Below are 24314 nucleotides of genomic sequence, written 5' to 3' on the forward strand. Positions count from 1 at the left end.
TTGGCTCAGCTCAGGAGTTCTTAATCTTTTTTTGTGTCATGGATCCCTCTGGCTGAGTGAAGCTTATGGACCCCTTCTCTGAATAATATTTTTAAATGCATAAAAATTTAAAAAATATAGGATAACAAAGGAATCCAATTATATTGCAATACATTTATATATAATACACGTATAAAATCCAAGTTCACCCACCCCAGGTTAGGAACCCCTTGTTCCGTGGATTCGTGTTGTTTTCCCAACACTGCAGACTTCAGCAGCTGATGTAACTGGTCATGGCTTATTTCACAGTTCTTAACAAATAACTTGGTGGATAAGCGGGCTTTCTGAAAAGACAAAGATGGGAAATAGTCACTCATAATCATCAATAAGTTTAGATAAAAAGCAAGGTAAATAATGTTTCAAAAATAAAAACAAAGTAATAATCTATGTTTGGATCCTATCAACAGGTGTCCAAACAGCTTTCTGTTTGGCTGAAAAGAGGTATCCAGAGTAGAGTACTAGGCTTAGAATAAGAAAAGACCTGAGTTCAAATCCAGCCTCAGACCCTTACTACCTGTGTGACCATCAACAAGTCACTTACATCTGACTGCCTCAGTTTCCTCAATCATAAAATAGGGATGGTTGTGAGGATGAAATGAGATATTTGTAAAATGCTTAGCACAATGCCTGGCTCACAGTAGGCACTTAATAAATCCTGGTTTCCTTCCTTCCTCTATGCTACACTGGAGGCTACATAAATGGGGAGGCAGCATGACAAATATAGTAGTGGATTTGGATTCAGGGCATTTGGATTTGATTCTTGGCTCTGCAATTTGGTATATGCATGACAAGGGGCAAGTCTTGTTAAGTTTGGACAAGATGCCCTTTATGGTCCCTTCCAGTTCTAAACCTATGCATGATCCATTCCCATAAAGAATTTGTTTACTACGGTAACACAGACATAAACATTAAACCAATGCCTCCAGAGAGAAGGCCTCAAACTACATAAGAATATACCAACCAACTAAGTGTTTCTTTCATTTGTCTCATGACATTGCAAGGCTTGTTCTTCAGCTCATTTGGTACAAGTATTTCTGGAGTAGGTTGGGAAGAGAACAGCGTACACACAGTGGGGGGAGTTGCTTCCACTGAATAGTTGGTACTTAATATTTACATATTGTCATTATTACTACATAGTGCCATCCTCTCCCGCACTATAATAGTAGTACTTACTTTCCACTTAGGCTGACTCTCTTCATCATCGGGATCCCCATTGGCTGTACCTTCCCCAGACCCTCTAAAAAACTTATTTTGTATCTGCTTCCTCTTTTTGCTTTTCCCATCTAGGGCTGCATCCATTCTTCTTCTTTGTGGTGATCCTTTTCCCCCTGGCAACAGATCATAATCTACATCAGAATCCTTTGTGACTTTTAAGACCCATGTCTACAGACTAAGCCAGGCTCCTTCAGTAGTACCACCACCCTTCCCCTCTCCCTCCCCCAAATGTCCAACAAATGGTGCAATGGCTTAGGGGGTGGACTAGGTCAGTCTTATTTCAAGGTTATGTGAGTAGCCCCCTTGGTGCAGTAAAATTTGGATTTCTTCATTTCTTCTGTATTGTTAAAGCAGAGATCTGTATACCATACAGCTTTCTCTGATCATCACAGATGATCTTAACTATGTTAAATTGGAGTGGGGTGGACTAAGGATATGAGGCTCCTTTTACCTCTAAAATTCTGTAGTTCTGTGCTCTACACATCCTTGAGCAGGGGCTTCTGCACCACAGAGAGGGAATGAAAACTTTCCCCATATAACACTGGAAGAGATCCAGCTCATCCTGCCTGTTTCCCAACTTTATGTCCCATAATAATTTTCAACTAAAAACAATGAAAAGAGGATTGCAATGGGGTTGGAATATGAGAAAGTGATAGCAATCCTCCTCCTTCAATTTAAAGATTTAAAGATTTTTTAACAGGACTGCAGAGGTCATCTAATCCAAATCTCTTATTTTTACTGATGATAAAATTGAGACTCAGAAATTAAATGACTTGCCCCGGCAGAGTTGGGATTTGAACCCAAGATCTCTAACTGCAAATCTAGCACTTTTTCTATGGTACGACATTTTCAGTCTAGTCCTCTCACTATTCTAGTTGCTTCCAACCAAGATGCCCCACCCTGGCCCCACTAAACAGCAGGCATGTACTATTTTAACCACACAATCTGGTTTTAACCACACCTCAAGCCCCCAAATTCAATCCTGCCACTGCCCCTAACTAGCTACTGCCCCCACATCCAATTCACATATTTGAACAGGTGTGTCCTTATACCCAACCACAATCACACCATCCACTTAGCCCAAGACAGGACCACAATACTTAACTATCCCATCTTGACCAGACAGGAATACAATAGCTAGCCAATCAGAAAGCAGCACCACCAGGATGTTTGACCATCGAACCACAGAAGAGACCCCTTCCTGTTATCTAATCCCTTAACAAATCCCTCCTGCCTTTTTAATATTCATAATTTCTATTGTGTAATCAGCATCATTACATTATAAATTTTCCTGTTGTCTTACTAAGCTGCTGGTTCCTCTTGGAGCCTAGCCTGCTTCTGAGGGGTGTCAGTCCTCAATAAATGCCTGTACCTGGATGAGAAGTAGTCTGATTCTAATTCTTTGAGATAGTGCCATGCCACACTATGAAACTGCAACATCTTCAGTTTTGTAATTGTATCCTCAGTGCTTAACAGTTTTTTGGCACAAGGTTGCCCTTAATACTTTTTCATTCTTTCACTCACATAGCTGCCACCCTTCTTCAGTCCCATCACCTTGCTGTACTGCACATAATAGGCCCTTAATGAAGGTGTCAAATCAAAATGCATGAGAAGATATTTTCCACAATGATAACAAGGGTCCTTAACTTGGGGTACAATGACTCCCAAGGGGTCAGTGATTAGATTTCAGGGAGTCCATGAACTGGAATGGGGGGGGAGGGAAGAAATCATGTTTATTTTCACTAACCTTTAACTGAAATTGGGCATTCTTTTCAACTAAGAAATTTTTAAAAATTATTTTAAGAAGTTCATAGGCTTTACCAGACTGCCAAAAGGGGCTGAGACAGAAAAAAGGTTAGGAATCTCTGGTCTAGAGCTTGGAAGGGATCTCAAGGGCTAGCCCAAGGTAACACAGATAGAAAATGTGAGAGGCAAGACTGAAATTTAAATCCTGACTCCAGAACCAGTGGTTTTCTTACCTGGTCTATTGCAACAGCTTCCTAACTGGCTCCCTACCACTCCCTCTACTGCAACCCATATTCCACCAAGCTACAACCACTAATAATCTTGCTAAAACAAAGGTCTGGCAATATCACTTTGTTGCCCAACAAGCTTCTGTGGCTCCCCTGTGCCTTTGAAATAAAAGGCAATCTCCCAAGCTGGCATTTAAAGTCATTCCCTTCCTGCCTCCAGCTACCTTTCCAGGCTCATTTCACATACTGGAATATGTGCCATTTGCCCATTCCATTTCCAGTCTCTATTCTTTGGTAAACTGTCTACTATGCCAGGGTCACAAGACGGTGTCCGTGGCCAGATTCAGTATGCCTGGATTGGATCCTACTCTTAGATCCATCATTTACTAGCTATGTGACTTCAAGTCAGGTAAGTCACTTAGCACTGGAGCTAAAAGCCTTCCCCTCTGAGATTACCTTGCATTTACCATATATAACTTTTAGGTACTTAGTGTTGTCTCCCTCATCAGAATGTAAGCTCATTTTGAGGCAGTATTGCTTCATTCTTTATACTTACATCCCCAGTGCCTGGAATATTGAAGTGATTAATAAATATCTGTTAATGGACTGACTACATAGGCTACTCCTTATGCTTAGAATGCTGCCCTCTCTTGGATTCAGTCTTTTAAAATCCAAAGCTACCTTACCTGTCACCTTCAGCTGGAAGCCTTTCAAAAACTCCTTAGTTCTTAGTAATTTCTTCCTCTCTAATTATTCTTGCATTTCCTTATATTTACAACTTGTACCCTGCCCCCCCCATCCTCCCTCCCTCCATGTCTGATGTAGTTAATTTCCTTGAGGGCATTCTTGGCACCTAATGTTAAAAAAAAAAAAAAAAGCACTGTGCTGTGCTATATGCTATAGGGATACAAGTACAGAGAATTCTCATTAGTGGAATCCTGGAGAGGCTACTTAGCTCTCTCTTCTCTACCTCAGTTTCCCTATATGTAAAAAAAAAGGGACAATAACAGCACAAAACTCACAGAGTAGTTATGTGGATCAAATGTCAGAACATTTTTTAAAACTCTTTTCAAACTTTTAAGTGCTATATAAATTCAAGTTGTTACAACTGCTCTCTCAACCTGTTTCCTCACATGCAAAATGGGGGATAATAGCACCTAACTCACAATGTTGTTGTGAAGACCAAATGAGATGATAGATGTAAAGTATACTGCAAACCTTAAAGAGTTATAGGTATCCCAGAAAGTCCTAGCAGAGTTTTAAGCTCTAACAACTTAAACAGACTAAATAGGTCAGAGGTGCATCTGTGTACTCCTAGACTTGCAGTCAGAAAGATCTCAGTTGGAGTCCTGTCTCAGAGGTTTTCCAGCTGTGTGCTTGGGGACCCGTCCCTGAAGCTCACTTTCCTTATCTGTAAGAGGAGATAATCTGTCTGGGTGCATGTTAGGATCAAATGAGACTGACATATATAAAATGCTTTGTAAACCTTAAAGCTATATATTACTACCAGCCTTCCTCCATCCACCTTCTATAAATAGCTAGGATTTATATAGCACTTTAAGGTTTGCAAAGTGCTTTATAAACATTACATTTTATCTTCACAAAAACCCAGGGAGACAGGTGCTATTATTAGCACCATTTTTCAAATGAGGAAACTAAGTCAGAAAACGCTAAAGTGTCTTGCTTAGGGTCACACATCTACTTTGAACTGTAACAGCTTAAAATTGCACTGAGACTTTTGGGAAACTCCCCAAATATATAAATACTAAATAAACAAATAGTGGAGCAGCTATTATAAATAGCAGCTAGCACAATAAATGAAGAGTAAATAAATAGTGGCTAGTAAAAATACTAGCTGTTGCTGCTGTTCTTAGTAACTGGGTCCCGTAGTACAGTGCCAGTTCAAATCCAGCCTCAGACATTTACTTAGCTGTATGACCCTGGATAAGTCATGTAACCATCACTGCTTCAGTTTTCTCATCTGTAAAATGGGTATGATAATCACCCCCACCTCCAAAGGTGGTGATGAGAGTAAAATAAGATAACATAAAGCCTTCTGCAAACCTTACATTATACATGTATATATGTATATATATTTTCTTCATTTGAATGACAGCACATATGTATTTACATATGAATATATGTTACATAATAATGATAACACGTATGTCTTAACATGTATGCTATCATTATTCTAAATCTAATAAGGAAACAAATACCCATTTAGGCTGTGAGCTCCTTAGGGGCAGGGACTGTCTTTTGCCTCTTTTTGCATCCCCAGAACTTAGCACAGTGCCTGGCACACAGTAAGCGACTAATAAATGCTTCTTGACTGCCATAAAATACAGACAACATAATGCTAAATAAACGCAACAAAGTCAATCAATACAAATGTATACAAAACTGCTGAAAACAAGGCGGGGGGGGGTGCAGGAGCATTGGTGGGGGCGGGGCGGGGGATGGGCGAGGAAGGGCCCGAAGGCGCTGAAGACACCCGCGGACGGAGGAGGGGACGGAGGAGGGGTCGGAGCCCGGAGCCCCACGTCCCCCTCCTCCTTTCCCTTCTCACTCGTCCTGGCCCTGCAAAGGAGTCCCTTCCCAGAGGAGGCCTTGGTGCAGTCGGGTCGCTTCTCCCCCCGCCCCCGAAGCCGCGCCGTCCCCTCCCCGCCACTCTCCCCTTCCCCAGGCTCCCCTCCCCCCCTCACCTCCTCGGTGGGCTGCCGGTCCACGCGCCAGCACGCAGCCCGCGACGCGGCCCCAAACTAAAACCTCGAAGGAAATTCCCAAGGCCTGGCCAATGGAGGAGCGGAAAACATCGATTCGCCGGAAGGAGCAAAGCCTGGCGGAAATGACGCCATCAGAGGCCGCGGGAAGTTCGAAACGAGGGGAAGTTCCTTCTTGTCGGCTTCCGAGGTGGACCAACTGGGAATGGAGAGCCGAAAACGCTGGGGAGGCAATGGCCACCAAGCAGCTGGCCCGGTATATTTGTGTGTATGTTGCGTATGCGTGTGTGTCCGTGTCCGTGTCCGTGCGTGTGCGCGCGCGCGAACCCTGAGGAGAGGGAGGGCGCTTTGGGAACTTTCGGGCCACCTAGAGTACTCTGTCTGGGCGCAAGCGTGGGCGCATGCGCACATCTGTGGAGAGCGTTTGCCGGACCTAGGGCCGGCCCTGGCCGGCCCCGAGCAAGTTAGAGGGTGCTGGTCCCCGAAGGAAGGAGAGCTGTTGCCAGAGCGCCAGAAAGGTCAGGGCAAGGCCAGGGGTGCGTCTGTATTTTTCTGGACTCGAGTCAGGAAGACCTCGGTTCGAATCCTGTCCCAGAGGCTTACTAACTGACCTGGAACCTCTTGGATCTTGGAACCTCTCAGCCTCAGTTTGCTCATCTGTAAAACGGGGATAACCGCACCTACCTCACCGCATTGATGTGAGGATCAAGCGAGACATAAAACGCTTTGTAAACCTCAAGGTGATGTTACCTGCTGTCCCTTCCTAGCACTTTATAAGGTACTTTAATGTTTGCGAAGTCCTTTACAAATACCATAGTTTTAGCCTCACAACAACCTTGGAGATAGATGTTATTATTAGCCCTATTTTACAAATTGGGAAACTAAGTCAGAAAGAGCTAGTGCCTGAGGCTGGATTTGAACTAGTCTTTCTGACTCCATTCAAACATTTATTTTTCCCTACTGTGTGCTGGACACTATGCTAGCAAAGTGGATCGAACACCAGCTCTGGAGTCAGGAGGACCTGAATTCAAATTTGTCCTCAGACACTTGACATTTACTAGCTGTGTGACCCTGGGCAAGTTACTTAACCCCAGTTGCCTGGTTGGGGGTAGGAGGAAGACACTATGCTAAGCTCTGGGGATACGAAGAAGGTCAAAAGACAGCCCCAGCTTTCAAACAGTTCAGGGTCTAGTGAAGGAGACAATATGCAGACAACTGTGTAAAAACAAGCTATAGACAGGATAAACTGGAGATAATTAACACCAGCATTAAGGCTTGTGGGGGATTTTAGTTGAGATTTGAAGGAAGCCAGGGAAGCAGAGATGAGGAGAGAGAGCATTCCAGGCAGTGAAAATGCTTGGGTGGAATTGTGAAGGAGGTCCTTGCATAGTTTATTTTATGTTTCTTCAGTAGCATTTTGAGACTTTCTATTATTAGGCTACAAGATGGTTGGGGGTGGAGATCCCTATACTGTTAATCCATCAAGATGTTGAAAAATTATTGTGGTTCCTCTCTTCCCCCCATGTAACAGTCACCCAATACTTAACTGGATGAAATACACACATACAAAGGCAAGAATAATAGTGTACTTCTATAGTGGTTCATATTTGACTTCAAATACGTATTTTGAATTTGACACAATGTAGTAGGTGCTAGGGATACAATAAAAATGACAGTCTCTGATTTCAGAAAGTTTAGATTCTGTTTGGAGTAACTGGAGAATATGACATGTATACAAATAGTTGTACTTCAGGGTTAAGAGTGATAGGATTAAAGAAAAGAGACATGTCCTAGGAATATTTGAGGAAGGGGTGGGGGATGGGGATCAAGGAAGCCTTTTTTGAAGAAGTTGGCTCCTGATCTGAGCCTTGAAGAAAATTAAGGATTCTGAAAGGCAGAGATGATGAGAAATTCCAAGCATGGGCCTTGCCTAGGTGAATATATAGAGGTGGAAGATGGCATGTTAAGTTTGGGGAAGAGCTTAATTGTCCAAATTGACTGAAATATAGACTATGTTAATGAAATATAGACTATGTTAAAGAGATATGTGAAATGATACTGTAAAGGTAGGTGAGGACCAGATTGTAGAGGACTTTAAATGTCGGGGTATAAAAAGTTTTGTGCCGGGGATCAGACTTTATGCCTCTGAGAGATGATTTTGTCAGTTTTCTGAAGCATGTATGATTCCAAGTCCAGGACTCTTTCCATTACCATTTCAACTTTATTCACATTACTGCAGCCATTAGCCTCATTTTGCAGTTGAGGAAAATGAGACTTAGAGAGAAGAAGTCACAAGAAGAATCCAGTCTCCTGACTTATTAGTCTTAATAACAGACTATACTACATTAATGATAATTTTGCCTTCTATTCAAGCCTGTTTTGATAAGGATTACACAAGCAATTTTGTGGTAAAGGAGCCCCAGAAATAGCTATGGTTCTGCTCATTTCACTCTTCATTATTTCATGCAAGTCTTCCCATGTATTTCTAAAATCAACCTGCTCATCATTTCTTATAGCACAATAGTATTCCCTCTGCTGTTCATTTTCATAATGTGTAGCCAAAGAAAGATCCAGTATACTCCTTTAATGATTATCTTTGATTTACATTTTTTAGGCAACTTGGATTAATTAGGAGGAAGTCCATCAGTCCGGCTAATAAGGATAGTCTGGGTAGAATCAGGTCAAGTAAGTTGTTTGCTTACTTTCATCTTATTTTGTAGTGCACTGCATTTTGAGTACTGCTAACATAACCATAATTTGGTCTGTTGCAGAGCAGTTATTCGGCTACTTAATTATCATTGATTTTGAGTCAACATGCTGGAATGATGGGAAACGCCACTATAGCCAGGAGATAAGTAAGTCTGAAACAATATGTCAAAAGCTGTGTTTAATTAAGGTTGAAAACTAGATTAATTTGAGTTTATATTTTGTAGAGGAAATAAAACTTAATAAATGTTATGTATGTGACTTGCACCTTTAATATGTGTTCATTGATAATGAATAACTTTAGAATCTAACACTAGAAATGTCAGCTGTTTTTCAAAGTAAAATATATTATGTATTGGTGTGTTGTTGTAAAATTAATCTAATTTAAATAAAAGATTGAAAAAATCATTCTTATACTAATTCCTAAATGTATTAATAAAGAAAATTCTACATTTATATGCCAGTTACTTATAAAAGAATACTGATATTCCAGGTAATGAATAAATGATTTACTGAAGGAGGAATCAATTTCTTCCTCTGTAAAGTGAGGTGATTGAATTAAATGGCTTCCCAGGTCTGTTTTAACTCTAAATGTGTGATCCTGTAATCCTATGAATGAAAACACTCTCACCACTTTTTCTGTCTTCATGCTTAGCTTAGTTGATTAGTATAGTCAAAATTTTATTTTGAAGAGAACAAATTATATGATCTCAGGACTTTCACCTGTGATAGAGCCTATTATAAGAACCATATCACCTTGCACCATTCTTTCTATCCTGACTTACTTGGAAATACAATAATAGTATTATGTTTTTAAATTTGTGGTAGTTACAGTGCTAATTTAGTAATTCTTTTTTAACATGTAGTGATCATTATTTTTTTTAGTTGAGTTTCCAGCGGTCCTTCTAAATACATTAACTGGAGAGATTGAGTCTGAATTCCAGACCTATGTCCAGCCTGAGGAACATCCAATTCTTTCCAAATTTTGTGTTGAACTGACAGGCATAAGACAGGTATGGCATAAATACTAAAATTTAGAAACAGAGGAAACAAACTAGAAAGCGAAGGCCTTTTGGAGTTAAATTTATGAAAACTGAGAAAAATGTCTTTTTTCCCAAATATCTATTAATGCAAGTGTATACATGCATGTATATATGTAGTTATTTATTGGTATGTGTATATTAGAAAAGGAATAGGCTTGGAGGAAATTAATATCAAATACTATTATGGAAATTAAACAACAAAAACTTGTCTTCCATCTGAAAATTCTGGAGGAATTATTTTTGTTGTCATAATCTTACCATATGGTTTTAGTTTTATTTATCCCAACTTATAGTTTGTGATAGTAAGGTCCAGTATGCTGTAAGGGGCTGATTTTTACTGCCAGTCTTTCCGTTTAAAAAACTCATATGCACATTTCTAAACCTGTTAATATCTGAATGTGTTTTTATGGTATTATATTTAGGCTCAAGTGGATGAAGGAGTTCCTCTGAAGATTTGCTTATCACAGTTCTGCAAATGGATTCAAGTGATTCAACAGCAGAAGGAGATAACTTTTGCTCCCAGTGTTACAAATAATTCTGCTTCAGAAGTAAAATTATGTGCATTTGTTACTTGGTCAGGTACAGATAACTTAGGTTTGGGATCAGTATTGAATTATTGTAAGCATGTTCTTGTTAAGGGAAGATATGCTGTTCAGATTAAACTGCATAATAGGGGCTTATTAATCATGATGAAAAGCACTATTTCTGATTACTTTTTTGTGCAGGAAACTTGTGGTTACTCAGTAATTCTTGGATCAGCTCCTCCATCCCCCAAATAGAGTGCCTGGTGTCTGTTAGCTCAGTTAATTAAATTCATGTGTCTCTAAATTTCATCCTATTGAGAAATTTTTGGACCGTTTGTCTTCACTCTGATAATTTAATGCAAAGGTGAAAACTTCTCCATCCACAGACCTGAATAAGGAGAGGCCTCACTTCATGTTTGTGTTCTGAAATTCCCGAGGTTGAGAGATAAAGCAGGCTCTTTTTACTGTGTAGCAGTGGTTTGGTATAATTGGGTATCTTCATTTGGTAATAATATTTGAATATTTTTCCTATATCATTCATCTTTTCAACATGCTTATTAAGTAGCTTCACTGTGCAAGGCATTGTGCTGGGTGTAGTGGAGTTAACAATTACCTCAGTTCCCAAGGAATTTATAATTTAGCCCAAACCATTCCCTATTTCTGAAATATGTATCTCTGTTCCCTCCTTTAAGGTACATCTATCTGTTTATTAAAAACTTAACTAACTTTTAAGGGCCAGCTCACATGCTGCCTCTATAAGGCCTCTATGAAGCCTTCCTTGCTCTTTCAGTTCTATAATGATTCTTCCCCTGGCCTTCAATTTATGTAGTGGTAATAGATGTGGTTGTTTGTAGAATTTGCTAAACCTCATTTTGACTTAGCTGGCCCCTTTGGACTGTGGATTCCCGTTTTTGAGCTCTGCCTTGAAGGATGGATAAGAATTTGAAAGGCAGCAGTGAGAGAAAGGACATTTTAAAATGAGCAAAGGCACGGTGGCCAGAAAGAGTGGAATGTTATAGGAATGATGTGTAGTCCAATTTGGAGCATTGGGTACATTAAAGGGAACAATGAAGTAGATAAGAGAGGTTGGAGCAAAATTATAGAATACCTTGACTACCAGTCTATGGAATTTAGATTTCATTTGGTAGACAATGTGAGCTCTTTGAGGTTTCAGAGTTTAGAGTGGAGGTGTTTAGGTATGGGGAAGGTCTTGATCAGAGCTGGGCTTTAGGAAGATCTATCTAACAATCCTATTGGAAGATAGTTTACAGAAAAGAAGGAATGAATAGGAAACCAGACAGAAGTAACTGTAACATGCCCATAACCAAATTATTCATCTTTCCCGTTAAACTTGAACTTTGATATTTCTGCAAATTGCACTGCCATTATCCCATTCACCCAGATTTAAAACCTTGGAGTCATATATGCCTCCTCTCTCTTCTTTACTTCCCACACTCTTATCCCCATATCTAATCACTTGTTCATATTCCTCTACAAGATCTGTCACATCTATTAACTTTTTTCCATTTTCTGTGCTACCTTCATTTTTCTGTCTCCATATAATTCCCTACATCTGGGATTACTCCCCCTTCCCCCCTTTTTGGTAAGGGTAGAACAAAATACTGCTTATCCTTAAAAGTCCAGCTCTAATTTATCACTTCCACTCAGATCGCTCTGATCTTTTATACCAGTATAAAAGTATCGTTTCTTCTGATTTCCCATTGCACTTCATATGTCTCATGCACTTATCATAGAATCATGAGATTTCAGAGTTGAGAGAGACCTGAGTAGTCATATACTCCAACCTATACCTGAACAGATATCTCTCTACATCAGTGGTTAGTCTAGTATGATCTGTTGCTAATGAAACCATTATGACTCTTTGTGAGCTCTGCTTCCTTTTTTAAATATTCACAAATCCAGGGACCAATCTTAATATTGGCCCTGGAGAATTGATTTAGATTCTATGGGAACTAAAGATGTAGAATGTGGTACTTACCATCAGACTTCCAATGGTGAAATGATTTTTTTTGTTACAAGAGAGGGTTGAAGGTAGGAGTTAAAGGAAAGGAGCATTTACAGAGAAATGATATGATAGGTATGGAGGAAAAAAAACCATCAATTGAACTTTAAAATTTTCATAAATCATTCTTTGATTCCCAGAAAAATTCTACAACAAATTATTAAAGTCAAGCTCATTGGCTTATAGTTTGCAGGTTCTACCCACTTCTCTTTTTCAAAATTTAGGACATTTACCCCTTTTCAGCCCTGTGGCCCTTCTTCCATTCTCCACAAGTTTTCAGCACTTGCATTGACCAGTTCTTTCGGTACCCTGGGCATGGTAAATGGAATTCATTGAGGACAATTAGGGTCTTACTACCCCCTTTACTTATCTTGGATTTCAACTCCCTGTTAAGCATTTTTGTTCCAACCTTCCCAGTCCAAAGATCCTTTTTTCTTGGTAGAGAAGACAGAAGTAGAATAAGATTGAGAATTTCTGCATTCTTCCCCATTTTCATCACTGCATCCATCTTTAGGAGCAGTCTTATCCTTTCTTCCATCTTTTTCTTGACTCGAGTATTGCTTAAAACCAAACCAAACAAAACAATCCTTGTTGTCTTTAGTGTTCAGTGTACCAGCCTCAGCTCATTCTGAGCTTAAGAACTCCAGCTTTTTGTTTTTATCTTGTTACTCTTGCTTCTTTTTTCTATACAGTTCTCTTTAAGTTGAGGTTAACTGGTGCATTCTTATACATCCACACCAGTCTTTTTTCTTTCTCATTGGAGTCAGCCATATTCTGTATCATGTTAAAAGTACTTATACACGTCATTTCCCATTTTAAGCTCCTTAAGGGCAAGAGCCATGTCTTATTCATCTTTTTATTCCACACAGATTCTTGTACTACAGCCCTTTGTATATTGCAGATGCTTAACAGTTATTTGTTTTGCTGAATTGACTTGGAGTCATTCTGCTCTGTTTTGTGTCTTTCTCTAATAACCTTGGTCAGTCTGTGAGCAGTAGAGCTGAAGATCATAGACTGATCACTTAAGTTTTGAGATTGGCAAAATGGCAGATATAGCCAAGGGAGAGGAATTCTAGTGTGTTAGTGAGAACATTACTGCAATGTTTCAGGATGAAGGTTAACTGGGATAGATTTGAGGAATCCAGGAGCTAGAAGTCGCAGTGAGGGAACAGAACAGGAATGGTGCAAAAGAAGGAGTGGGACATGTCGTTGTGATTAGACAAGGGAACTATTACAATTTGTGGTTTTGGGGGGAAACCAGTTTGAAGTCCATGATGTGTCTGTGCTTGTGAATGGTTGAACCTGGAGATAAAGCTCATTACAGTTTAAGACACTAAGGAACTGTGAGACAAGAGTGTTGGAATACTATATTAACATTTACCTATCTGAACGCTTATAAATTTTTTAGATGTAAGGTTTTTTTTTTCTTCTCTTCTGAAAACATTTAGTTTGTCTTATTTAGTGCTTAAGAAATTCTATCACATCAGGCAAATTTCTTAAAAGTTAGCTACATGAAATATGACAATTGTATTTTAAGATGCAGTAAATTCTTTGATCTTGTAAAAAAAAAAAAAAGGATCTCATTCACTAGCACTGACCAGTGAGTTATAATTTTATTATGCTTTATACCAGGGGTGGGGAACCTGTGGCCTTCTAGGTCCTTGGGTGCAGCTTTTTGTCTGAGTCCAAGTTTTACAGAATAAATCCTTTTATTAAAGGGATTTGTTCTGTGAAGTCAAAGAGCCTCACTTGAGGACCTAGAGGGTCACATGTGGCCTCAAGGCCACAGGTTTCCTACCCCTGCTTTATACTCTATCTTCCAGTATTTTTTTATGGAACTATAAATATAGCTGGTGAGAATGGAAATAAACAGTGATAACATTTTTGCTTTATTTTACGTAGACTGGGACTTGGGAGTTTGCTTGGAATATGAATGTAGACGGAAACAATTGAGAAAGCCTGTATTCTTGAATTCTTGGGTAGACCTCAGAGCAACTTATAAGGTGAGAAAATCATTGGTAAGAATCAAAATATGTGCACATGTTCATGTTCCTTAAAAGATATTTCTCTGAAATAATAATAGCTTACATGTATATAACTATTTAAGGTTTTCAAAGCACTTCACATACTTTATATCATTTGATCCTTAATAATTCCTGTGAGGTAAGAGCTATTGTTATCCTCCTTTACAGATGAGGAAACCTTGGCTGAGAAAGGTTTAAGTAACTTGCCCAGGATCACACAGCTAGTGTCTGCAGCCAGATTTGAACCCACACTTTCCTGACTCTTGGTCCACTGCCCTATGTAATATACCATACTACTTCTCTTGGAAAGTTCTTATATTTCTAATATATTTAGTACTATGTTAGATACAAATAAATAATTTTCTAAATGTATAAATTTTCTAAAAACAATAAAAAGAAGATGCATGTATTAAATCAGAGCTAAAAATCAGGAAAAAAAGTTGATCCTTGGTCAAGTAAACAAGTATTTATTGAAGGCAGAGCCAAGATGATGGAGTAGCAGGAAGAAATACGGAGTTCCTACCAGCACTCCTCTAAACAGATCTAGAAAATGCACCAGACTGAATCCTAATGAGGCAATCCAAGAAAAAGTCTAGCCCAGAGTAGAATAGGGGGAGAGACATAGAGGGCTGTGGACACTGGGGACAGTGTCTGAACAGAAACATTCTGAAGAGTACTTCAGCACAGGGAGAGGCTGGATACTAGGGCAAGAGGAGGTCCTAGACCCATACCTGGGCACCTCGGTCCCCTTCAAGGTAGAGGAGTGGGAACCAATACCAAGTACCAGTTTTGTTGCTCACTATCCAGGGCCTTGGGGTGGCATTCTAGATTAAGTTGTGCAACTGAGAGGAGCACGTTTAGAAGCAAGCAGCAGTGGTGTGGCTCAGACCCCAGGGCCAGAGCCGGGTCTTAGTTCAGCTTCTTGTGCAGGCTTAAACCTGCATGGTAATGACCACGGCAGGCATCCCAGACCAAAGAGAAGACTGCAATTCTGTCACTCTGAACTAGCTGAGTTTCCCAGCTGGCATGTAATAGCTAAGTCCCACAACAGTCTCCTGTTGGTTAGACCCAGCCCACTTCTTGATTTTCTTTTTTGTTGTTATTTCATTCTCAATTATGGGGGAAGTTTGGGGATGAAAGGGAGAGAATATGGATTTTATAAATGGTACATATATATGTATATGATTTTTAATTCTTAAAAATCCAAGCATTCATTAAGTGCTTATGCCATGTTAATAGCTGAGTATACAAAGAAAGGCCATAAAAATCCCTGCCCTCAACGAGCTCACAATCTGATGGGGGAGATAACATGCAAACAATTATACGCCAACAAAATGTATTCATGATGAAAGTGGAGATGATCTCAAAGGCCTAACATTAAAGCATACTGAAAAGTACTTCTCGCAAAAGGAAGGATTTCAGTTAATACTTGAAGGAAGTTAGGGAAGCGGGGAGGTTGAATCGAAGGGGAAAAGCGTTCTGGGCGTGGGGTGCAGTCAGGGGATGGAGCGCCTGGTATAAGGAGGAGCGAGGAGGCCAGCATCGCTGGGCTGTAGAGGACATGTATGGGAGTAAAATACAAGAAAAACGGGAAGAGGCCAGCATTACACGTGGAGGGTTTTTTAAACCAAACAAGGTTTTCTGTTTGATCCTGGAGCTGATATAGGGAGCCACTGGACTTTATTGAAAAGGGAGAGGACGCGGTCAGACCTATACTTTAATCAGTCACTTTGACAGCTGAGTGAAGAATGGACTGGAGTGGGGAGAGGCTTGAGCCAGGGAGGCCAACCAGAAAGCTGTTTCAGGACTCCAGATTTGAGGTGAAATAGGCCTGTACCAGAATGATGGCTTTGTCAGAGTAGAGAAGGAAGCACATACGAGAAATGTGATGAAGTAGAATTGACAGGACTTGGCAGAAGACTGGATATAGGGAAAGGAGTAAGAAGCTGAGGATGACACCTAAGTTTTGATCAGGAGGTGGGGGGGTGGGGGGTGAGGGAGTATAATTGGAAGGATTGCATACTCTTGATAGTATTAGGGTAGTTAGGAAGAGGGGAGGGTTTTAGATAAAAGAATGTTCAATTTTGGACATGTTGAAGGCTGTGGGCATCCATTTTAAAGATGTCCTTTTGGTCTTCATGGTATAAAGGTTAGTAATCTGTATCACTCCAAGTAACTGTCCTGTATTTATAAATACATATCTTTTTATCTGATTAGCTTTTCTATAGGAGAAAGCCAAAAGGGCTAAGTGGTGCGTTGCAGGAATTGGGAATAGAATTCTCAGGACGAGAACATTCTGGTGAGAAAGATCTAAAAACTGATTTATTTTTAGCTAAAATATAGAGTATATATTGCATTTGAGATAGCTAATATGTATTTATTTACAATTTCTTTCAAATGCTGAAAAAGATTTCATATGGGTAAGTAGAATGATAATGATAGTAATTCTTTAATGGTTCCATGTCCTTAAGTCATAGGAAGTAAAATGCTACCATCTAGTGGTTATTTTTGGTCCTTGATATGGGAATATTGCATTGGAAGTCTAAAGTGAAGTAAAACATGTTCAGAGCATGGTGATTCAGTGAAGAATTGGGCAAGGAAAATGAATTGGGTACAAATAAATATTACTTCAAAAGTTTTGGTGAATTTTTTTGGCCTGTTGACTAAATTACTATTGACTCTTTAATTAAAAAAAATGGGAAAATCTCAGTTTTCAATAATACTTCAATAGTTTTGCATAAGCACTAAGTTTATGGTTAAGAATTATCAAACCATTATACTGTTAATATGCTTGGTTTACATTTTTAAATTTCTTTTGCATTTCTTTATAGTATCACAAGGGATAATATTTGGCTCTCTCTTTCCCTAGGATTAGATGATTCTCGTAATACTGCCCATCTGGCTTGGCACATGATCAGAGATGGTTGCATAATGAAAATTACTAAATCTTTGGATAAAGTTAGTGGTATCTTGCTTTCTTTTTTCTATCATTTAGATTATAAGGGTGGGGGAATAAATATAGATTCATTAAATAAGCAAACAATTTAAATATAATTATTTTAAGGCAATCAGTAATGTTTTTCTTATTTGTCATACAGTATAATGTAGGAACTGTGATCACCTAGTTTCCAAAGCTCTTGGATTTGTCTGTGAAACTTATAGGTACCACATTCAGAGAAGAGTCCCAATTGTGTTGCCAGAGTTTTAAATCTGAATCAGACTGAAGATACTCTTGGACATAAGAATGGAATCCAGACTTCAAGCATGGATGATTTTTGTGATGGTGAAATTAACATCAGTAAAAATACCACAAATCCTAATGGAAAAAATCATCTAAAGTCAGTTTCCAGGAGTTCTTTTTTAAAGATACATCAAGATTACTTACCATTAAAGAGCACCAGAAATCTCGGTGAGGTTAAAAGTTGTTTCTCAGTTAATGAATCTTCTTTTCCTTTTGGGAAATTGCAGCCACCCAATTCTAATTCACCAGGGTACAGCCAAAACCAAATAAAAAGTGAATACCTTACCCATAATCCTAAATATAATTCTTCAGCATTGGGTTCAGGATTAGTGCTCGTCTCTACCACCATTTCATCCGTTAACAATATCTCTGATACAGATACAAGTACTAGCCTTGACTGTTTGCCAATGCTTGCTGATTGGGAGGATGTAGCTTTACTGCCAGCTTCATGGCCTGAACAGAAAATAGACTCTGTGCCTCCCACTGATATCTCAAACTCAGGCACTTCATTGGACCCTGGGGAAAAGTTAACGATTTTAAAAAAACAAACAATGATAAATTGCGCAGACTTGGGAAGTTTAGGAAAAGCATCACAGAGCCCTGAAATGTCAGGGTCTGTTGTTTACAGAAGCCCTCATACTACTATTTATAATGTAAAGGAATCCCCAAAACAGCCTTCAAATGTTGATACTTTTAAGTTACCTAACCTAAAAGTAAATGTATTGAGCAGATCTAAGACTACTTTGTCTCCTCCCTCAACATTGGGGGAACCACAGACTCCTTACTCTGTAGTCATTAAAAGAAAGTCTTCTAGTCCCCAGGCTTTCCCCCCATCAAAAAAGCAGTCGTTCACCATACATGAAGAAAAGCCTACATCATCTCAATGCTCGCCAGTGAAAAATTCACTTCAGAAGGTGACACCTTCTGTCTTAAAATCCATTGTCAACCTGAAAGAACCTTGGAAGAGTGGGAAAATGACACCTCCTTTGTGTAACTGTGGCCGAAGGTCTAAAAGACTCATTGTTTCTAATAATGGACCAAATCATGGCAAAGCCTTCTATAGTTGTTCTGTTGGGAAATACCAAAAGAATGGAAAGAACTGTGGTTATTTTAAGTGGGAGCAAACACTTCAAAAGGAGAGAACTAGTGGCATGGATTGCTCTCTTTCCACAGTAGGGATCGATTTTAGATCTCCTGGAACTTGTAGTTCCTCTAGAAATTTAATCTTTTCTCCTGAAAAATGTTTGAAACTCAGGCCATCTATGAGAACTTGAATATCATCTCTCTTTGTTTGCAAACCTTGCTTTAATTTAAATGGGTTTTGAATGCAACAAATGTAAAAGATATGTAGTACTACAAATTATAAGGAAACTCAATGGGTATTCCTGAACCCTATAGACTAGAATGTGCCTGCTTAAGTCTAAAACATTAAAGAAGTAAATTTGTAAAGAAATTTGTTTGGAAAGTGCTTTGAAAGACCCAACAAGGTCTGGCATTATATTTGGCTTTATAATTATTATTTTTAAAAAGAAAATTAATTTTATAGTATATTATTCAAGATAGTCTGAACTTTAGTCGCCAACACTAACTGGACTTCAATTATCATCTTACTCTATGGTTGTTAGTTCTTCAGTACTGTGCCTATTTCTTCATCTATAAAATAAAATTTCTCAATTTTTAAAGCAGGATGATGTCTAAACATATGCTATTTTAGTGCCTTTTTTTTTTTGCACGAACTCTTCAGCCAGGTATTATGTAATTGTCGAAGAAAATCATAAATGAAATGTTTTGTAAAGTATCTTTGTAGGGTACTTTTTTTTTTCAAATGCTGTGCTGGGACATGTAAACCCTTTTAAAATTGAATTAGAGCTTGAAACGGATTTTTAAATTATTAAATAAAAACAATGATAATGTTTACTTTGTTTTCATTCAGTGGTATTTTTACTTCTAGAAACATGCTAATAATCCTGTGACTAATGTAGTAAGTTTTTAAAAAAAGTAGTATGAGCTAGCTAGTTAGTATTTAAAAGAATGAGCATTTGAAGAGCTGGACTAACTTGTAAATCTGTATATCTTATTAGAATTATAGTTCTGTGTGTGTGTTGAATTCTTGGGCTGACCTCAGAGCAACTTAAAAGGTAAGAAGGTTATTAGTAAGAATCATTTTCTTACCATTACTTAAACATTTGCAATGGGTGAAATCTGAAATAACTGAGGAAAGAAAGGTTTGAGTTTCCAAGCATATTGATTTAAGCAATGCATGCCAATTGCATAACAGATTGGGACTAGGACTCCTAAGCTTGGCACTGGACCCAAATACAGGAGAAGACAGATTTTTATGCATTAAAAGAATTAACAGGATATAAACCAGGATACAAGATTAGGTAATCTGATTTCTAATTGGAGGAAAGATTATGGATTTTCCAAGTTGGGAAGAGTGAGTTTTGGTTGAGTTGGGAGGGGGTGAGTAGGTTTCCCAGAATTGAGATGCTAATTAATTGCATCCCCCTGGCATTTTATACTATCTGTAGTATATCATCTTACTATGGATTATGCCATCTATCTTCCCATGAGTGATTTGAAGAAAAACAAGATGGAGAATAATACATGTAACAGCACAAGATGGAGTCATTGTTCATGAGATGAAATCCAGTTGGCTCTCTTAATTCTCACATCAAACCAACTCCATATTGTAATTGGCCTTCACTGTTTCTTCACATCACTATTTTCATGATTATTTCTTATCTTCTCAGCTATAAGATGCTTAAGGACAGGAACCATGTCTCATACTTCTCCACTTAAGCTGCACCCTACTTAGTGTGGTTTCCTTATACATACTCAATATTGAATATTTTAAATACTTGAAGTTTCAAAATTGATAACTACTAAGAACCTAATTTGTCTGCACTACAAAAATAATTCTTTGCTTTACAAAAGGATTTATTTTAGGCCTCCTTTTAAGAAAATGGTGACATTAAGATTATTTATTTTATCAGAATTAAATTAACACATTTTTAGAAGCATTTTTTGTTCCTAAAATAAAATACAAATCTTTCCAGTAAGATAGCAGTTAGGAGAACTAGCCAGTTGTCCTGTCCCGTGGAGGTGGGGAATGGCAATGGCACTTGCCAGGCCCCAGTTAACACAACTGCAGAAGCCACTGCCTTGACCCACTTCTGCAACTTCCATATCCTTTTCAGGCTGTTTTGGGGGAGGAATTGCCCACGGCATTACCACTTCCAACCTGGGGCTGTGGGATGTGAGGGAGTCAGCTTTGGTCCCAGGACATGGCACAATGTCTTAACATGTAGTAAGCTCTTTACAGATGCTTGTTAACAGACTGACAAATCACAGAGTCAATCACAGAATATTTTATTTTACTTCAGAATTCTACTTCGTAACATTGCTACCACAAGATGTTCATAAAACCATGAATCCATGAAGCATCCATTATTTATTTCATCTTTAGGGTTTAAGTTCCAGAAAATATATGGGTTTTACAGGTATTATGGTATTATGTAATCAAGTAAAACTAGACTTTTCCCCATTCTTTCTTCCGCAATTCATTTCTTTTTATTTTTCCACTGATGGTCTTTGGCAGCTCATGAACAAATTGCACCTATTGGTATCAAGGTGGGAAAGTGTTATTCTAGCATTCTGCACTTAATAACTAAAATAAATTGTACTAAACAAATTTCATATATGGTACAGATGGTAAAATCAAGGTCTTAAATGCCTAGTACTAGAGTAGGAGAGCACAGAGCTTGGAGTGAAACTTGGGTTCAAATTACAGTTCCAACACAAGCTATCTGACCATAGGAAAGTCACTTTAGATTCTCTGAGCTTTAGTTTCCTCACCTGTAAAATGAGGAAAATTAGAATAATCCCCATTTGTGTCATTCTTTAAGGTTTCCAAAGCATCTTATTCATCACCATGTATCTTCCTTAAAAGAATGTTGATTAGGTAAGTTTAAAATCTATAAAGTGTTTTATAACTGTCAAACACTATTAAGGTTCATATTTTGTTTGAAAGGATTTGGTCTCGAAGCTTGCTACAAGGCCAGTGAGCCGAATGGTATGGCAAATTGGGGTTGGGGAATGGGGAATAGTTGAACTATAATGTTATAGATGTTAATTCCAACCCCAAGTTCTTGAGAATCAATTTAGGACATTGCAAAACATATTTGAGCATTTGTTGTTCAGTCATGTCTAACTCTTCATGACCCCATTTGGGATTTTCTTGGCAAAAATACTGGAGTGTTTGCCATTTTCTTCTCCAGCTCATTTTAAAGATGAGGAAACTGAGGCAAGCAGGGTAAAATAACTTGCCCAAGGTCACACAGCTAGTAAGTATCTGAGGCTGATTTTGAACCTGGGTCTTTCTGACTCCAGGCCCAGTGCTCTGTCTGCTGCATTAATATTTGAGCATAGTGCTTATTTAAAAACAAAAACAAACAAAAAACAAGTCCTCTTTCCCAAGACCATGGGACAGAATATCAAGTAGCCCTTCAATCTAATTCAAATACTTGCCTTTCTGGGATATTTGTATGGTGCCGTCATTCTTTTGACATGTTCCTGAAGCTCATTTTTCATTTTTTCTGGGTCATGTGACTTATAGTCAGGCTTGAGAACCACAAAGGCCTTTACTACCTTAAAAAAAAAAAATAATTCTAAGAAACATGAGATCTGCTAGGTACTTGTGATCCTGCCTTGGGTTTACCTTGTTTTCATTGTCTCTAACCGGAAAATGTTAGCATCTAATGAATTGTGACTTTCTAGTATAGATTTTAAGTAGTTTACACTTTATGCAAATAAGTTGTATGTACCAAGTGGTATATGGTGGACTGTCTTGGAAGTAATCCTGCAAACCATGTTCACATAGGAATGGGAGAAAATGGACACTTAAAAGATTCTAAAATCTAGCCTCTATCCCACCATATAATGCTGCATTGGAGTTAGGGATGATGAGAGGGCTGCAGCTCTGTTGAAGACTGTTTGCCCTTTGTTGTGAGTCTTACTTCTTTTTAAATAGAGAAGATTTGCAAAACCAGATCTTAAAACCCAACCTGGTCTCTAACTAACTTGAATTTTTAACAAATTAATCCCGTTAAATTCTGCTTAAGGGCAGTACATTATAATACTGTTGGAAAGTGTGCAGTTTGATAGTTAGATGCAAAAGTTCCAAGGCTAAGTGGATGGTGTTCTTTTACCTCTCCTCTGATTTGGTCTGGGCTGCTGACCACTGCTGACTCCAGGACTGCTGGGTGCACAGCTAGAGCATTTTCTATTTCAAAAGGACCAATTCGATATCTGAAAAGCAGAGCATTTGGTAGCACTTGATATACTGCCTAGGGGAGTGGTAGATTTATTTGTGTATAACAATGTTCAGTCTAAATAGGACATATAGAGAACAGAAAGGAAAATTACCCAGAGGATAAGATAATATCATCTGATCTTCCAGTAAACCAGATATATCCATCTTCATCCATATATCCTCTGTCACCAGTCATGTAGAAATCCCCACAGAACGTTGCAGCTGTTTTGAAAGGCTCATCCTGGCAAACATTTAAATAATATTGTATTAACATTATTGTGAATGTTATTGTTGAGTTTGGGTAGGTTTTAAAATATTCAAAAAAGGGGTGGGGAGGGGAAGACCTGACCCATTCGAGAAGTCTCTGGCAAGAAGATGCAAATGATCAGCAAGAGTTAGCTTGTAAAATAGAAATGAACCCCTGAATGTTAACTGCAACCCCAAATTATTTGGAATGAAATGAAAAAGGGAGAAGTCATGCAAAAAAAAAGGATTTTTTTATGTACATTTCTACATTTTGAAGCATTTTGAGGAGTAAGCCATAGGGTTAATTATCAATAAGAGACTAAGTGCTCAGAACAACAGGTCAAATAAGGCCTTTGCTGGGAGAAATTTTAAAAGGTTTTCACCATGGCAGGGAAAGTCAGAACAGTGAAGTTTCTGCCTTATGAAGAGGGTAATAAGGAGGCAATAAGCAGGTAGAAATAGGATCAGAAGGTAAGCATTAATTGAGAAGCAATCTCAGTCAGGGCAGGCCTATAGGAAGAGATTTAGTTAAGTACTATTTGATAGAGGGAAGTTAGCAAGGATACTTGACTAGTAGTAGTTAGGTGTGTTGTTTTGAATCTTATTCTGTTTTGTCACGTAATAAACTAGAGATTAATCAAAATATGCTTTAATGTAATGAACTTGGCTTTAGTAGTTGAATGAATCACCTACTATATTCCTACTTTTACCCACACATAAACATCCAACATCTGCCTAGTGCAATATTAACCAATTAATAGGAATCAGTATAGAATTTATCTTACAATCATCTGGCTTAAATGACATTGGACATCACATTTACTCCTTTGCAATAAGCAAAATGAAGTTCTCAGCCTCATACGCAATTAATCTGCCAACAACAATTTGTTATATGTTTGTTATGTGCCTGGCACTATGCTACATGCTAGATAGCAGAGAAGGGGATTCTCTGTTATCCAAGCATATAGAAAAGTCCTCCAGGCTGGCAGCCTAGGTGTCATCCTTGACTCCTCAGTATCTCCAATTTGTCACCAAGGCTTATCAGCATCTCTCCAATATGCCTCCTTTCTAACCCTGCTACCACTAGTGCAAGCCCTTACCACCTCACACCTGGACTACTGCAATAGCCTGCTGGTGTGTCTGCCTGCCTCATCTTCCCACTCTAAACTCCAGCCATCCAGTAAAGTGATTTTTCAAGTGCAAGTTCAACTATTGAAACCCCCACCTCACACCCACTCCCATA

At 38.6% G+C, this 24314-nt stretch overlaps 3 protein-coding genes across 8 annotated transcripts in view; 1 reads left to right on the plus strand and 2 right to left on the minus strand.

Moving 5' to 3' along the window:
* The window catches only part of LOC114052185 (RNA exonuclease 5-like), a 34745-nt gene extending 28734 nt beyond the window's left edge, over nt 1-6011 (minus strand). For both annotated transcript variants that reach the window (XM_027874661.1, XM_027874660.1), the window contains exons 1-3: nt 5933-6011; nt 1213-1367; nt 193-323 (exon numbers count right to left, since the gene is read on the minus strand). In XM_027874661.1, coding sequence (XP_027730462.1) covers nt 193-323; nt 1213-1338 — 257 coding nt within the window. In that variant the 5' untranslated portion in view covers nt 1339-1367; nt 5933-6011. The remainder of the gene's footprint in view (nt 1-192; nt 324-1212; nt 1368-5932) is intronic.
* A 13-nt stretch (nt 6012-6024) lies between these two features.
* LOC114052186 (ERI1 exoribonuclease 2-like) lies at nt 6025-19382 on the plus strand. The gene is made up of 9 exons (XM_027874663.1): nt 6025-6206; nt 8565-8635; nt 8722-8805; nt 9542-9669; nt 10122-10278; nt 14149-14249; nt 16488-16569; nt 17140-17228; nt 17433-19382. Exons 1-9 carry the CDS (start codon nt 6025-6027, stop codon nt 18783-18785), a joined length of 2247 nt encoding a protein of 748 aa, XP_027730464.1. The 3' UTR covers nt 18786-19382.
* A 1485-nt stretch (nt 19383-20867) lies between these two features.
* LOC114052266 (acyl-coenzyme A synthetase ACSM3, mitochondrial-like) overlaps nt 20868-24314 on the minus strand; it is a 31799-nt gene continuing 28352 nt past the window's right edge. For all 5 annotated transcript variants that reach the window (XM_027874802.1, XM_027874804.1, XM_027874801.1 and 2 more), the window contains exons 11-14: nt 22939-23066; nt 22722-22821; nt 22042-22161; nt 20868-21130 (exon numbers count right to left, since the gene is read on the minus strand). In XM_027874802.1, coding sequence (XP_027730603.1) covers nt 21044-21130; nt 22042-22161; nt 22722-22821; nt 22939-23066 — 435 coding nt within the window. In that variant the 3' untranslated portion in view covers nt 20868-21043. The remainder of the gene's footprint in view (nt 21131-22041; nt 22162-22721; nt 22822-22938; nt 23067-24314) is intronic.

The sequence above is a fragment of the Vombatus ursinus genome, unplaced genomic scaffold, assembly GCF_900497805.2.
Source record: "Vombatus ursinus unplaced genomic scaffold, bare-nosed wombat genome assembly UNPS02014807.1, whole genome shotgun sequence".
NCBI classification, from domain to species: Eukaryota; Metazoa; Chordata; class Mammalia; order Diprotodontia; family Vombatidae; genus Vombatus; species Vombatus ursinus.

Bases quoted from the DNA above. Each gene is read 5' to 3' on its own strand.
- LOC114052186 (XM_027874663.1), top strand. From the start codon at position 6,025: ATGGAGGAGCGGAAAACATCGATTCGCCGGAAGGAGCAAAGCCTGGCG. The intron at 6,207-8,564 runs GTATATTTGTGT...TACATTTTTTAG, and splicing joins GCCACCAAGCAGCTGGCCCG to GCAACTTGGATTAATTAGGA. The intron at 14,250-16,487 runs GTGAGAAAATCA...TTATCTGATTAG, and splicing joins ACCTCAGAGCAACTTATAAG to CTTTTCTATAGGAGAAAGCC.